Raw genomic sequence first — 14282 nt, 5'->3', positions numbered from 1 at the left:
AGTGGAGGTTTAATAAATCCTATGTTCCCTGACGAAGGTTCCGGTTAGGAACCGAAACGTAGGATTTATTTTAAACCTCCACTTTTGCTTCAAACTTTTGCTGTGCTGTTAAATTTCCTAGGAGTGCCGATTCTATTATACTATTGGACTGGCACCCAGGTTACATTTGGACATGTGGTTGTGCGCTCTTCATGATTATCTATATATATTTGTACATAAAGAGAAAATTTGCCAGAGCACGGTTTGCCTTTAAAAAATAATTATTACAGAGATTGAGGTGTAAGTACCACACTCTGGCGAAAATATGTAAGCTCACGTGCCACGTCAAGGCCCCTCTTTGTACGCGAGTCCAACACTATCCATTAACATACTATGTATGTAGTGCATTTAAGATCAAGTCCCGTAGCAACCAATGTGACTGAGCAGTACGACCATAGGGCACTTACCCTTAACTCAGGAGCTCTAGTGAGAAAGCCGGGAGCTTTTAAGTCCCAGCCAAAAACAGGGATACTGTCATGGGAAAAGATGTTTTTTTCAAAACACATCAGTTAATAGTGCTGCTCCAGCAGAATTCTGCACTGAAATCTATTTCTCAAAAGAGCAAACAGATTTTTTTATATTTAATTTAGAAATCTGACATGGGGCTAGATATAACGTCAGTTTCCCAGCTGCCCCCAGTCATGTGACTTGTGCTCTGATAAACTTGAGTCACTCTTTACTGCTGTACACACTGAATTATTTGCAGTGTAAACTGAAATTAATAGAAATAATAACTACATAATAAAAATCATGACATAATCCCTTTAAGAACTGAATTGTCAGATATACTGGTAAAAATAATTGAATTCTACCGCTATCTGACAATTCAGTAGTAAAGTAGTAGTAAAGTAGTAGACCTTGGCCAATGTTCGGTTGCTTTTAAAATTTACTGTCTTGGCCGTTCGATAAGCCATCCGACTCATCTTCTGCCATACACTCACTGAATACCATACAAAGCTTTGTTTTGTACAATAATATCTATGTGTGTATGGCCACCTTTACAGCCACTGCAGGGCCAGACACAATGTGAAAACTTTACCACCAAAAAAGGACTTTTTCAAATTGTAATGATGGTTTATAATTTAATATGGTAATTTATGAAGCCTCAATTTTTTTTCATACTCTCAGGAACATCTACAGGGGGTTACAACTCATCTTCATATATAGGTTGTAAACCCAAAAAATAAAGTATGCCTATGCCCTAATAAAAGAAAGTGTAATTATATTTCCCCAAATGGGAGGCCTATCAAAAATTGAATGTGTGAGTTTATTTTTTTTTTTTTTTTTTTTTAAAGGTAAGTTTTATTTCTTATTTTAAACACACACATCAATCATACATACAACAAATAAATACACTCGCAGAGTGAGTTTCTTTTTAAACTGAATAAATATAACATTTTTACCAAACTTGAAAGTTTGCTTATTTATTAAAAAAATAGAACCTTAAAAATCTTGATGAAATACAACAATGAAAAAAATGCAATTATCATTTTCAATGGGTCTACAAACGCTGAAAAAAGAAATAGAAAAATTAATAAAAACTTTAAAAAAAAAAACACTAAAATGTTGCTTAGGACAACTCCGATTGAGGTCTACATGAACTCACAACCTTTCAGATAAGGACGTTTCACATACTTTGCACCCTTTTTTGAATTCATGAGTTTTAGAGTAATTGGGCCATTCCAATTATAGAAAGATCAAGTAAAATAGACTGATTTAAAATACCATTCTATGAAAATTGCCAGAGAGTTTTGAAAACAAACACCGAATATTTGAATTTCAAATGATTTCAAAATTACAGGATCCAGAAAAACATTTCACCTTTTAAAAAAAAAAAAAATGGTTTATGTGGACACCACGGAGAACAATTTACCAAAAATCTAGTCATTTTGAGTTTTTCCCAAATTGAACAAACTTGAAAATCTTGAATGTGCTTCTTTATTAAAAAGTCCAAATCTCAAAAACTCAATTATTTTGAAATGTGAAAAAGGTAGTGATATCCCTACCCTTCATTTGCAATGTCCAGCAAATTTCAGAAAAGACATTTCAACACTAATTAAAACATAGTTGAATTTTGAAATGACAACTCCTATTTTCTTCAACAGCTTTTAGATGCACAAGTTTTGATAGATTATTCCTAAGAGTAAGTCTGGTCCAAAAATAAAATATATGGTCACTGTTAAAATGGGAGAGAATGTCTTCAATTATGAGATAAAGACAGAATGAAGATGACTAAATTAGAAGCAAGTAATAAAAAATATGGTCTCTGGAAAATAACAAGACTTCCCTTTTTATGGCAGGTCATTAGTTTTATTGAAATCATTTTGTGAGTCAATGACACTCACCTTGAAGTCTCTATGTGTGCCGTCAGGTGATATCTTCTGGGCAGCGTTAGACAGGGAATTGGCCACCTGGGGCTGAGCCTCCAAAAGTCTCTTCAACTTCACATCCACAGAATGACTATTTTGTCCAGCTATGTAAGTAAACGGTAAAGGGAAAAACAAAGTAAGACGAAGATTTGGCCTTTGTTCAGAAACATGTCAGCTTACAACTTGCTCACTGCTGTGAGTCCAAAATACAAGAAAGGCAAGACGAGATGTTGAAGTTAATTGAGATGTGCATTGAAGCAGACGTGTGCAAGATTATACAAGCTCTTTATGCATTCTGCTCCATGAAATCCTTCCACAATAACCTGAAATTGGCTTGGAGTCAAAGACTGAGTGGTGGCTACATAGTTACATAAGCAAGATTATACAAACTCTTTATGCATTCTGCTCCATGAAATCCTTCCACATTAACCTGAGATTGACTTGGAGTCAAAGACTGAGTGGTGGCTACATAGTTACATAAGCAAGATTATACAAGCTCTTTATGTATTCTGCTCCATGAAATCCTTCCACAATAACCTGAAATTGGCTTGGAGTCAAAGACTGAGTGGTGGCTGCTCCATGCAACATGAGTGAACTTTTTCACCTCTTTGTTAATTGAAGCTTTGCCTCTTGTTTACACACGGCTACATGTATGTATATACACATTCCACTGTGCAAGCACTACCTCCTTTACTTACTTTCTCTTAATTACTCTACATATGTTTCATTTGGAACTGCAAACATATTATATTACACTCCCAAGAGAACAACAATGTCTTACTCTCAAGGCTCTTACTGTAAAAGTTGCTTGTATGTGAAAGTCAAAACATTTCTATATTTTAAGTTTTGGACAGTATATTCTATTAATTATAGTAAATTAGGGCTTGATATTTAAGACATTTTTCAAAGTGCCGACTATATGACATTAGCATGCCTCCCAACATTTTGGAAATAGACGCAGCAACATTTTTTGACCATGCCTGTTTTGTGGCCACACCCCCTAATTACCAGATTCATTTTACAAAATTTTACACGTTATGAAAGTTTGAACACATTTCTGTGTTTTTTCCAGTTATTTTTTTTTTTAATGAAGGTGAATTGCACTTTAAGCTGTGAGTTTAACTTCATCTAAGGGACCTCCTTATCTAAATTGTTACGATTACTTATTTGCTTACCTCAAAATTGTTACAAAAGTATCTTAACTGCACCTGGTGGCTGTTCTCTGCCAAAAGCCAATTAAGTTAGAAACTTTGTATCTTTTTCTGGCTGTTCAGTGCATAGAAAGTTGGGCCGGTGCTCCTATCAGCAGAAACCTGCACCACGGATCAATCCTCTTCCGGCTTCTTCTTTCTTCAAATTTCCTGGGCAGACGCATGTGCAGTTGAATGAAATAGCCCCAAGAAGAAGCCAGAAGAAGATCACTCCATGGTGCTCACTGGTATAACCCCAGGCCGGTGCAGTTTTCTGCTGATAGGAGCACCAGCCTGGGGTTTCAGGTAAGTAAATACATTCACTTGGGGTGCCTAACATTTGGCACCCCCAAGTGTGAAACGACTTTCCTTCTCCTTTAAAGCATCTCACTGCTGAAGCAGTTCCTTGTTCTAGTTATTATGTTTGATATTGGTTTATGGTTACTGTCAAGACTAATTTCAAGACCATAAATGATCCAAATAAGAACAGCAACAACATGGCATCATGTCTGGAAAGATATATATTATACACACACTGCAGCACTCTGACATATTGATTATCTCCGGCATTTAACTGCACAATAAAAAATACTAAAATTAAATTAAAAACAAAAATTCCATTTATATTTGGTATACATTCTTTTTGCTCAACAGGTGCAAACGGACAGCCTGAATAACCAGGGAAGAGGGTTCACATTGTGACAAGGTCGGTAATCCAGTCAAGGAAAGGCCCATTATAAGAAGTTTAAGTCGGTTTCCTGGAGATCACTTCAAAAGGCTACAGAATTTCATCAATCAGCAAAGATCAAATTATTCATAAGAGCAACAACATACCGCTCTCTATTCCTGCCATTAAAGATCACTACAATTATTTCTGTGCTCAGACCTGTCACTCAAAAAATGACCACCTTAGTTCTTTATAAGGTATTGGCAGGAGATATTAGGGGTCATTTACTACATGCAAGGCAGGGTGCAAAGAACTCAAAAAGTGTTTCACTTAGCACCCTGCCCTACTTGCTAAATGAATTGCTGCAGGTCTCTGTCCTCCAAAACCTAGGCACCCCAAACCAGCCCCCATACTTGCAAATGATTTAGATTGGCAAGTTCAGAATTGTCTGTGGGGGTTTCTGCAAAAGGGCCCTGTACTAACCACCAAGTATTCTGGAAAATCCCAGCAATAATTGTCATTAGCAGGGCTGGAACTATGGATAGGCAGTAGAGTCATGTGTCTAGGGTGCAAAGCTTGGGGGTTGCCAGGCACGTACCTTCCCTGCTGCCCATCCCTAGACCCATTGAACAAGTCCTGCTCTACAATTGCAAAGTGCACCTTTGTTTGCTCATCTGTCTGCGTTGGTTTGAGTGCCTGGGGTGCCCAGTCGGCCTGGCCCTGGTTATTAGATTATAATAGCGGTCAGGCTGGTGCTGTTAATGAGTACTCCATCTTATTTACATTTCTTGCTATATCAAGGAAATTTGTTATAAGAGATACGTGCAATAGGTGAAAGACAAGCAATAGGTGTTAGACATGCAAACACACAAACAATGGGAATTACCAGTGGAATCAGTATCAGTGTTAGAAGGTTCACCTCCACCACAAACAGGTGTGATCAGGACAAGGGAGCGATCAGGACTTTCCTCATTAGTAAGTACTTTGTTAAAATCAGGCTCATCTGTAGAGACAGGTATTAGCATTAAAAACAATTGTTATTAGTGAAACCTTGAATGAGTATAACTGATGAGTTGTTCCCCTCGAGGGCCCTTGTGTGCTGTCCTATGGCTACCGTATCACTCTGTTGTCACCCTACTAGCGTTTTGCTCACAAGTGTCAAGCCTTCTTGTTCTAACAGTGATGTGAACAGGTATTTGTCCATCTATTATCTCATAATTCCAATATTGAATGATTTGTAATCTTTAATTAGGCAATTGGAATTTGAGTTCCAATTCCATATCATCCATGTGAAAAAAATAACTGCCCCTTTAAATGTAATGATTGGTTGCTCCACCTTTAGCAGCAATACCTTCATCTAAAAACTCAATTGATATCAGTTTTTCTTATCACTGTTGGGGAATTTTTGCAGAACTGCTTTAATTCAGAGACACTGATAGTTTTATGTGCAAAAACTGCTTTTTTCATGTTCTACTGTAGCATCTCTGTTTCTCCATTCAGGTGTAGGCTTGCCTTTAAGTTGTGCATATTGTTTTCTGCAGAATCCACTTCCCATTCAGCTCATGCACTGATGACTGGACACTACCATTGAGCATTTTCTGATGCAGTGCCAAATTCATGGTTTCCACAATAAATGCAAGTTCTTCAGCTCCTGAAACAGCAAAGCACCCTGTGTAATTTTGACAGGCTCACTCCTGTGAATATATATCCTTGTTTCAAGACTTCCACATTTGGAGATACAGTATATGTTCCCGATGTAGATCAGTTGAGTTCCAAATTTTCTTCCTTTTCTCTTCTGGAATTTCCAAACATTATGGTGACCACTTTACTCCCATGGCAGATTTCAACATATAGTGAAGACCAATCAACCCTGACAGCATTCAATCAACTTTGTATCAATTCAATTTGCTCAATTCGATCACCAAGTTAAGGTGGCCATAGACACACAGATAATATCGTACTTAACAAATTTTCGTACGATATTCGGTGCTTGTATGGTGGGAAATGAGCCGACCAACATCGGCAGAAGACTTGGATATCGTCGATCGGGCTGGATGGAAAATGTTGATCGGATGCCTTTGAATGTACCCTAACATCGGCCATTATTAGTGCTGAATCATCGGATACAGGTAGAATTGTATTGTTTCTTCATGTATATCTGACCATTCAGCTCTACACGTGTGGATTGAAACAAACAATCTTTCTTGGAGAGATCTTTTCCAAAAAAGATCGTCATTGTTATGTCTATGGCCACCTTTAGGCTGAACACTCAACCAAATCTGAACGCTGCCAAAAAGTGTTTGGATTTAGCCAAACTAAAAGGACACAAAGGTTTTTCACATGGGTGATATGGGTGTTGGATATCTTTGTTACTTAAATAAACACATAAATGTCATAATTTAAAAGCTGCGTTATGTGTTTACTAATGTTCTGTTTGTCCAATGTTACGTTTTGTAAAAAGAACAGAAACCGTTTTGTGTTTGTACTCCTAAACTAACTTTTTGTTGCCTTGGATACTATTTTGCCCAAAAATATGGGCACCTTTAAACTTAAAAGAAAACAAACAAAAACCTCACAAATTACTGTAAAAAAACATTATAGACTTAATACTGGGAAGCACATCTTTTGGAAAAAAATTATTTATTAAGCTCTATGGACAGACAGACAATTTGACTTCAGCAAACTGCCTCCATGTTTAATTGTTGGGATAGTGCGCCTGTAAACAAAGAGATGCTGCTTTACAAAAAAAGTTCTAATTTTGTCTTATCTGTCCATAGTAGACATTTACAGAAGGTTTTTGGCTTGTAAAGGTGTCTTGATGAACTTTGGTAGGACTCTCTTTATGTTTCACTATTAGCAGTGGGGGTCATTTTGGCTCTCTTATCATAGAGCCCCCCATTATGATGCATGTTGAAACTGTATCTGTACCTTGTATTTGATTTGACCACAAATTCAACAATACTCTCTGTAATCTATTTCTGCAATCAATTTTTCTCCTGATTTAGGTCCACAAGAGATCGGCTACAGTTCCATAGACCTCTAACGTATTGATAGAATTGCATACCACGCATAGACATTACAGGTTCTTGACATAGATTTGTAGCCTTGAGATTGCCCTGAGGCTTTTCTACAGATTTTGGTCTTACCTCCTCATACAACGGTCTGAAATTTTTAAAAAATTCTATTAGAACCTCAAGGCTGATCATCTCTGTAGTTCTTTCTATTCTCCATGTTCATTGTGGTGCACACAGATGCAATACAGCAGAATAAGCTTAATTCAAACTGGTTAAAAGGTACCACCAGTTGCCACCTTTGTCAGGTTATAAATGCAGACCGCACCAACGTGAATACCAAGCATTTCTATTTTCACCAATTTAGTAGATTACGGTTGGAGTATAACTTGGGTGATTGCTCCAAAAATTTTTTTGTGGATTTTAATAAGTAACCCCCTTGATATTGCCCGTAGTTTCTCTAAGAACCAGAAACCTATAATGAGTGGAAGCTAAATTTGGTGTTTTTTTTCCTGAAGGACTGATTGAGCTGATGTTGCTCCAGCTCCACTCGAATTTTTTGAGTTTTTAGCATTTGGATTTTAATAAATAACCCCCTTAATATTGCCCGTAGTTAAGAACCAGAAACCTATAATGGATGGAAGCTAAATTTGGTGTATTTATCCTGAAGGACTGCAATTCTTGTGCTGGTGTTGCCAGCTCCACTCTAGCTGTCCGTTGAAGAGATAGATTAATATTTTGAAATAAAATTTTTAGTGTCAGTATCACTTTAACTAACCTCCAGGCGCCTTTGCTTTTTCTTTGTACTTTTCGGCAGACAAGTCGTTGTAGCTGGGAAGTTCTGACATCTTCACTCCAGATCGAGCTTCTGCAATGAGTTGACGGGCCCGCTCTCTCAGCTGCCTGCGCCGCTCTTCATCTTGCTGCTGGGATATATTGAACAATTTTTTCCAGCTTAGTAATTGAAAGAAATGCAATTTTCCTTCTCAATTTGATGTCTGAGATAGTGAATGGTTTGCAGGGAGGTGCTGGGCCCTGTGTTACACATACAACTCCCTGTGTCAAACACATGTCACATCACAAATCAGATGCCAAAAAAGTCCTCTATGTTGTGCCTCAGTCTGAGCTAACAATTTATAGACAAGGGGAAAATGCACATTTCTGTCTCCCCAATAATAATGAATTAACTGTAATCTACTTACCAGACTCATTTTACTTGTACAATTTTTACTATATAATCATCCAAAATATATTTCTTCTTTGAACTGAACTTTTAAAAACATCAAGCAAATATGAGACTAATTACAATATGTTTTTGTTTTCTTTTTGAATTCACTTGGCAAGGCATCACTTAAAAGTTATTTTAATTTTAACAGCATCCATTTAAATGTCAGCGCAAACAATGTCAGAGGGTCCAATGATTTTGCACTCCCCCTGCAAAGGATCCCAAAGCAGGGCAAGAGAGGGCAACCTAGAGGACAATCAAGGTGAGATATGGGGTGATTGCTTATTTGCTGGCCTGGATATGCTTTTAATTTTACCAATGAAATTGTTCAGTGTATAAATGTAATCAGTTTTGTATAAATATACCTTTTGTAATGAGCTATAGGGAAAACCAAAATGCTGTAATACAAAAGGAGTGCTTCAAACCACGAAGTCTAAAACCCTCTGCCTTAAGGTGGCCATAGACGTTAAGATTTTTCTCTCCCTAACATTAATTTTAGTGGGATCTAATGAATCCATTAATTATCTTGAGGTTAGTGGGCACCGAACGATCGTGCATCTGACGATTTTTCGTCCGACATCAGTCAGAAAAGTTGAATTGTTTCCAGTGAAATGTATCCGTTGTCCGATTGTTTGCAGGGCTAAGCAGGCAGCTCCCCACAGTTTCCTAACTAGAAGATATCACTTGAAATAGTCTTTTTAGTTGATGGACAAATCGTACATTTAAACGATCATTTCAGGATAAACTTGGTCTAACGATAAAGAAAAGATCCTTTAAAAATGTTAATGTCTATGGCCACCTGGACAGAGAAACTACACTTTGCTTTTCCCCCTTTTTAATGACATGTCCACCACTTGATTCCAAAACGTTCCGATAATATCGATACCCTATTGGATGGTTGATGGTGTACGAACGATTATCGGACGAACGAACGATCGTCTCGACATTATCGTTCGCAAAATTGATCAGATGAGTTAAAAAATTTTAGTTGTTCAGGGATAAAATCCCTCTTTGCGCATGTCAGGATTGTAGCACAGGCAAGGAACATATACAGAACAAGGAACATATACAGAACAAGGAACATATACAGAACAACGAACATATACAGAACAAGGAACATATACAGAACAACGAACATATACAGAACAAGGAACATATACGGAAGGACCCTAACGTTCTTTGCTGAAACCTTCATTTGTAACCATATGAACTTTATAAAGAAATAATTTGGTGCTGACTGCAGGAATATCACCCTATCACTTCATATGTGAAAGAAGTTTATTATGCCACAGCAAGACATAAATCCATATTTCAGGGAAGGAGAAACTGACTATATATTACAGACAGTAACACAATGTTAGCACCACTCCTCGTTTGTTGAACAACGTTCGTCCGTACATGAAGCAAGCGATAAGGTTATATATGTATATAATATAATCGTTCTCCGTGGATGGCATATACAGTAGTTTAACAATACGATCGTTCATGGCAGAACGATACAAGCATTCCCGTGTATGGCCACCTTAACTGGCCAGAGTAAGTTTGTCATTGGGGAAAGCAGTGTCCCAAAAGAAACAATAAAAACTATTTCTAGCCAGTTCCATCGGCAGCTACCTAACAAGGTTGTGCCAATTTGCTGATACAAAACAATGGTAAAGGCTTCCCCTTATGTGGAATTATGGCACATTAAGCAAAAGTACAGTGGATCAAAAATTAAAACCTATGCTTATTTCATATCTCAGCTTCTAATATAATCACCTTTGTTTTCTTAGGAACAGTTACAGAAATTCTAAAAGCTTGCTACTGTTTATGTTATTAATTTAGGGACAATCCATGGTGTGTGTAGGGACAGAGAAACACAAACACCCCTTGAGGCAAGGGATAAAAACACATCATTTGAGACCCTTTGCTTGTGATGTTCTTTTAAACTTCCCAGCAACAACTGCAACTGGCTAGGAAGTTCCAATCTGCTTTCTCTACCTTGAGGGCTATTCCTTGCCAAATGCCAACAGTGACAGCTAGAGACCATCTGCCAGTTTTGCTTTTGGTGCAGCAAGTTACAGCAAAGCCTGTCCCGCTCTTACAACAAAAGGAATTGTCGTCACATCATCATAGGCTTGTGTCAGATGGGCGCGTTTCCCACAGTGATTAAGGAGAAAATATGTGCCTCTGCTTATAATAAGCCTAATCAATTGTTTCTGTTTCCTAAAAAGATAATCACTGTTCATTCTATCCTACACAGTGAAATGAATAGCACAGATCTGTGTATGACTGGTCAAGCTAGAATCACTCTAAAATGAAATTTAAAAATATTTTGCTTTACAAAGTAACAAAGCAAGAAATCACGGAATAGTGTGCATAGTGGAAACTCCTCCAGTAATGGAGAGCTGTAACATTGTCCAACCTGAATAATCTAATTCATAACCAGTAGATTTAGACTGATAAGCCATTCATCTGCAGCCTTAAGGTACCAATATGGTATTAATTCCAAAAATCCACAGTCAAGTATTAGCCAAGGTGCAACAGATTCTTGGGAACAAGTTGTACCAAATAATAAGAAAAACTTTGAGATATTTGAACTCAACAAATGTAGTCCACCAATGCCTAGACTTAAGGTGGGAATACATGGGGAAATAAAAGCTTATTGGTCTGTGTATGGGGCCCTCCAACAGGCTTCCCTGACTGATATCTGGACAGAAGCGAATTGGCTCGATGATGTGGTGCTCCCTCTGAACATCTATGTCTCCTTTGCTGTGTCCATCAATCACCAAATAATTAAAGAAACGCAGTTACTTAGTGATAAAGTTGACTGATGACCCCTTTATACGGTGGGTCCAGGTGCTCAAGCCCCCAGACCTTCAGCTTAGTGAGCCACTGCAGGACAAACACACAGAATACAGGCTGGCACAATTTTGGACTATCTAAATATTTCAAACACAGCTTAGTTTAAATTAAAAGTATTCCTAGTTAATTTAGTCTCTTACAAACACAGACATCAATTTGAGGACACGTAGTCTTCAGGATCCTTTTAAAATCTTCATATCCTTTATTTTTATGAATAAATAAAAGTTGTCAGCATTGGCACAGTGTATTAAACAAGCTACTGACGCGTTTGGTGCCCCATTTCCTGGCACTTCACTCTGAGGAAGTGCCAAGAAATGGGGCACGAAACGCATCAGTAGCTTGTCTGTGTTTGCAAGAGAGTAAAGATATCCGTAGCCAGGATGAGTAAGCCACATGAGTAATCTGGACGAATGGGGGAGCTCCTCACTCTTAATAGGAAAGTCTACTTTATTTAGTCCATATATAATCATAGACAAATAACCTTATGTGTTAATCATAGGCTCCTTGTTGTGATTGGATCAGTGGGATTTAAGGCCCAACGATCGGATCTGCTTATTATCACCCACCTCAATGTGGGCATATCGAGAAAAGATCCGCTGGTTTGGCAACCTCATGATACAAATGGATCATCAAGTGTATGGTCAGCTTTATTATTCATCAAGAAGAACATTGAAAACAAGTTGTATCTATATTTTATGGCTAATGGTACACGGTCATTCTAATATTTAATGTTGCTATGACACACACCGGATATTTTCACTTTGAAAACAAGAACACCTGTAGTCTAAGACCATAATTACCAGGTTGTGTTAGAACCACAGCTATTGTTCACTTTTCTCTGTACATTTTGTATTGTCTTTCTTTTTCCCAGTGTGTCATATACCGAAATCATCTGAGAACCCCAAAATATTGTGATAGAAATATGAACTAAAAAAAAACACTGACACGAAACAAAAGTACCATCACCTCATACCTCCAAATTTGTACAGACTAAACCAAAAACCATTAATAAACAAGCAGAGATACTAATAAGGTACATTTCTGCCATTTCCATGTAAATTGTTTGTTTGTAGCTATTTGGTGGCCATTGTTCCCCGCACAATAGGAAGGAATGCAAATGAATGAATCAAAATGCAACCCTAATGGCACTTTCTGTTTATAACCATTAGCCCAGAGGTGTGCTGTAATTCAATCCTCAAGCAGAAAGATTTAGCCTCATTAACAGCCAGCATGGGAAGGTTACAACTTATAAAACCCTACAGTAAACAAAGTATATGGACACAGCACAATATCTTGATCCTGATTGACAGGATTCTGGTTCCCTATCAGATTGTCTTGGTTTACTCTTTGCTAATGTACCAAGAACACAAGAGCCCTTTCTCAGAGACCCCTGTGTGATTGAAGCAAGTATGGCATCTGCACTTTGCTTTCACACACTCTCATCTCCCCAAAGAGAAGGAATTAAAAAGGACACGAAAATGTTATTTGTTCAAATACACTTTACAAATAATAAAATTAAGCTGTTGCACTTGTTTAGGGGTCTGTTGTAAAGCACAAATAAGCTGGGAAAAAACATCACGAAAGCCTCATAAATCCAAGCGGCTTACTCAAATTTTAATTCACTTACAATGTACTTTTTAAAGGAGTTGAACAAAAACGTTTGCAACACAAGTGAATCCTCCATGTTTTAACTTTGACATCCTTTATGGGGAAGAAAAGGAATTGGCTGCCATCAGAAACAATCGTAGCGTTCAAATTATGGATGTGTTAATGGCGGAGCTCACCTCCATGTGGTAGCGTCTCCGGGCCGGTCACAGCTCTCCGAAACTTACAATGCTTCTCAACACTCTTGCCCTCATCTATCGCTGACCGATATCGCTACTGGTAATATCAATTCGGCTTTATTGGACCACATAGTGCAACATTGTTGTGGCAGTGGGTGTACAGATAAAGCTTACGCGTTTCGTGCCTACATGCTCGTCACTTCTTCAGAGTATGTAGTGGATATATCAGTCAGCGCTAGATGCGGGCAAGATCATTGGGGTGCCATCAGAAACATGTTTCTCACTTTAAGGAAATCTGTAACTTCCTATTGTTATTTGGGGGGGGCACTGGAAGATGGGGGCTCAGTAATGAATAAGAACCTTTTTGTAATAATAGCTACATGTACTTACAGGTGGTGTTTTCTGATGGAAACATTATATGAATCAGTACACTGGAACTTGCCTTGTGCTTCAAAAGTCTGAAACCCCAGGAGATCTTTCAATGTAATAAAGTCTAATTTCACCAACCTTGATCAAGCCTAAAATTGTACCTGCTATTCTTTTTTTTCTTACTTTACATATTTCAGTGGGATTACTCCAGGCAATTGCTGAAGTATCTGAATGCCGCCTTATTGGTTCTGTAGATTCAAATATGACTGCCCCTGTGGTTTATTCCAGTGATACTTATATGGCTGTATCAGGGGGTTACTGAGATCCAAGCAAATGCAAGTATTTCAGAGAATCTATATTTGTTCTATAGATACATACGTTACTGTACCTATTGCTATGTTCCTACTGCTCTTATCTGTTGTCTATTCTCCTTTATGTTACATACAGGTATGGGACCGGTTATCCAGAATGCTGGGGTTTTCTGGATAAGGTATCTTTCCTTAATTTGGATCTTCATACCTTAAGTCTACTAGAAAACCATGTAAACATTAAATTAACCCACTAGGCTGGTTTTGCTTCCAATAAGGATTAATTATATCTTAGTTGGGATCAAGTACAAGCTACTGTTTTATTATTACAGAGAAAAAGGAAATCATTTTTAAAAATTTGGATTATTTGGATAAAATGGACTCTATGGGAAGACGGCCTTTCCGAAATTCAGGAGCTTTGTAGATAACAGGTTTCTGGATAACGGGTTCCATACCGGTACTATTTCCAACTCTTT

At 37.7% G+C, this 14282-nt stretch overlaps 1 protein-coding gene across 8 annotated transcripts in view; it reads right to left on the bottom strand.

The window, feature by feature from the left end:
* The window catches only part of LOC108717620 (EH domain-binding protein 1), a 160779-nt gene that overhangs the window by 47090 nt on the left and 99407 nt on the right, over nt 1-14282 (bottom strand). For 3 of the 8 annotated variants that reach the window (XM_018264831.2, XM_041564168.1, XM_018264827.2), the window contains 3 exons: nt 8055-8202; nt 5152-5268; nt 2385-2512 (listed from right to left, as the gene is read on the bottom strand). In XM_018264831.2, coding sequence (XP_018120320.1) covers nt 2385-2512; nt 5152-5268; nt 8055-8202 — 393 coding nt within the window. The remainder of the gene's footprint in view (nt 1-2384; nt 2513-5151; nt 5269-8054; nt 8203-14282) is intronic. The other 5 variants (XM_041564171.1, XM_041564172.1, XM_041564170.1 and 2 more) reach the window with 3 other exon arrangements.

Source organism: Xenopus laevis, chromosome 5S (assembly GCF_017654675.1).
Source record: "Xenopus laevis strain J_2021 chromosome 5S, Xenopus_laevis_v10.1, whole genome shotgun sequence".
NCBI lineage: Eukaryota > Metazoa > Chordata > Amphibia > Anura > Pipidae > Xenopus > Xenopus laevis.
The sequence above is the reverse complement of the archived record's forward strand: the minus strand, read 5'-3'. Positions and strand labels throughout refer to the sequence as shown.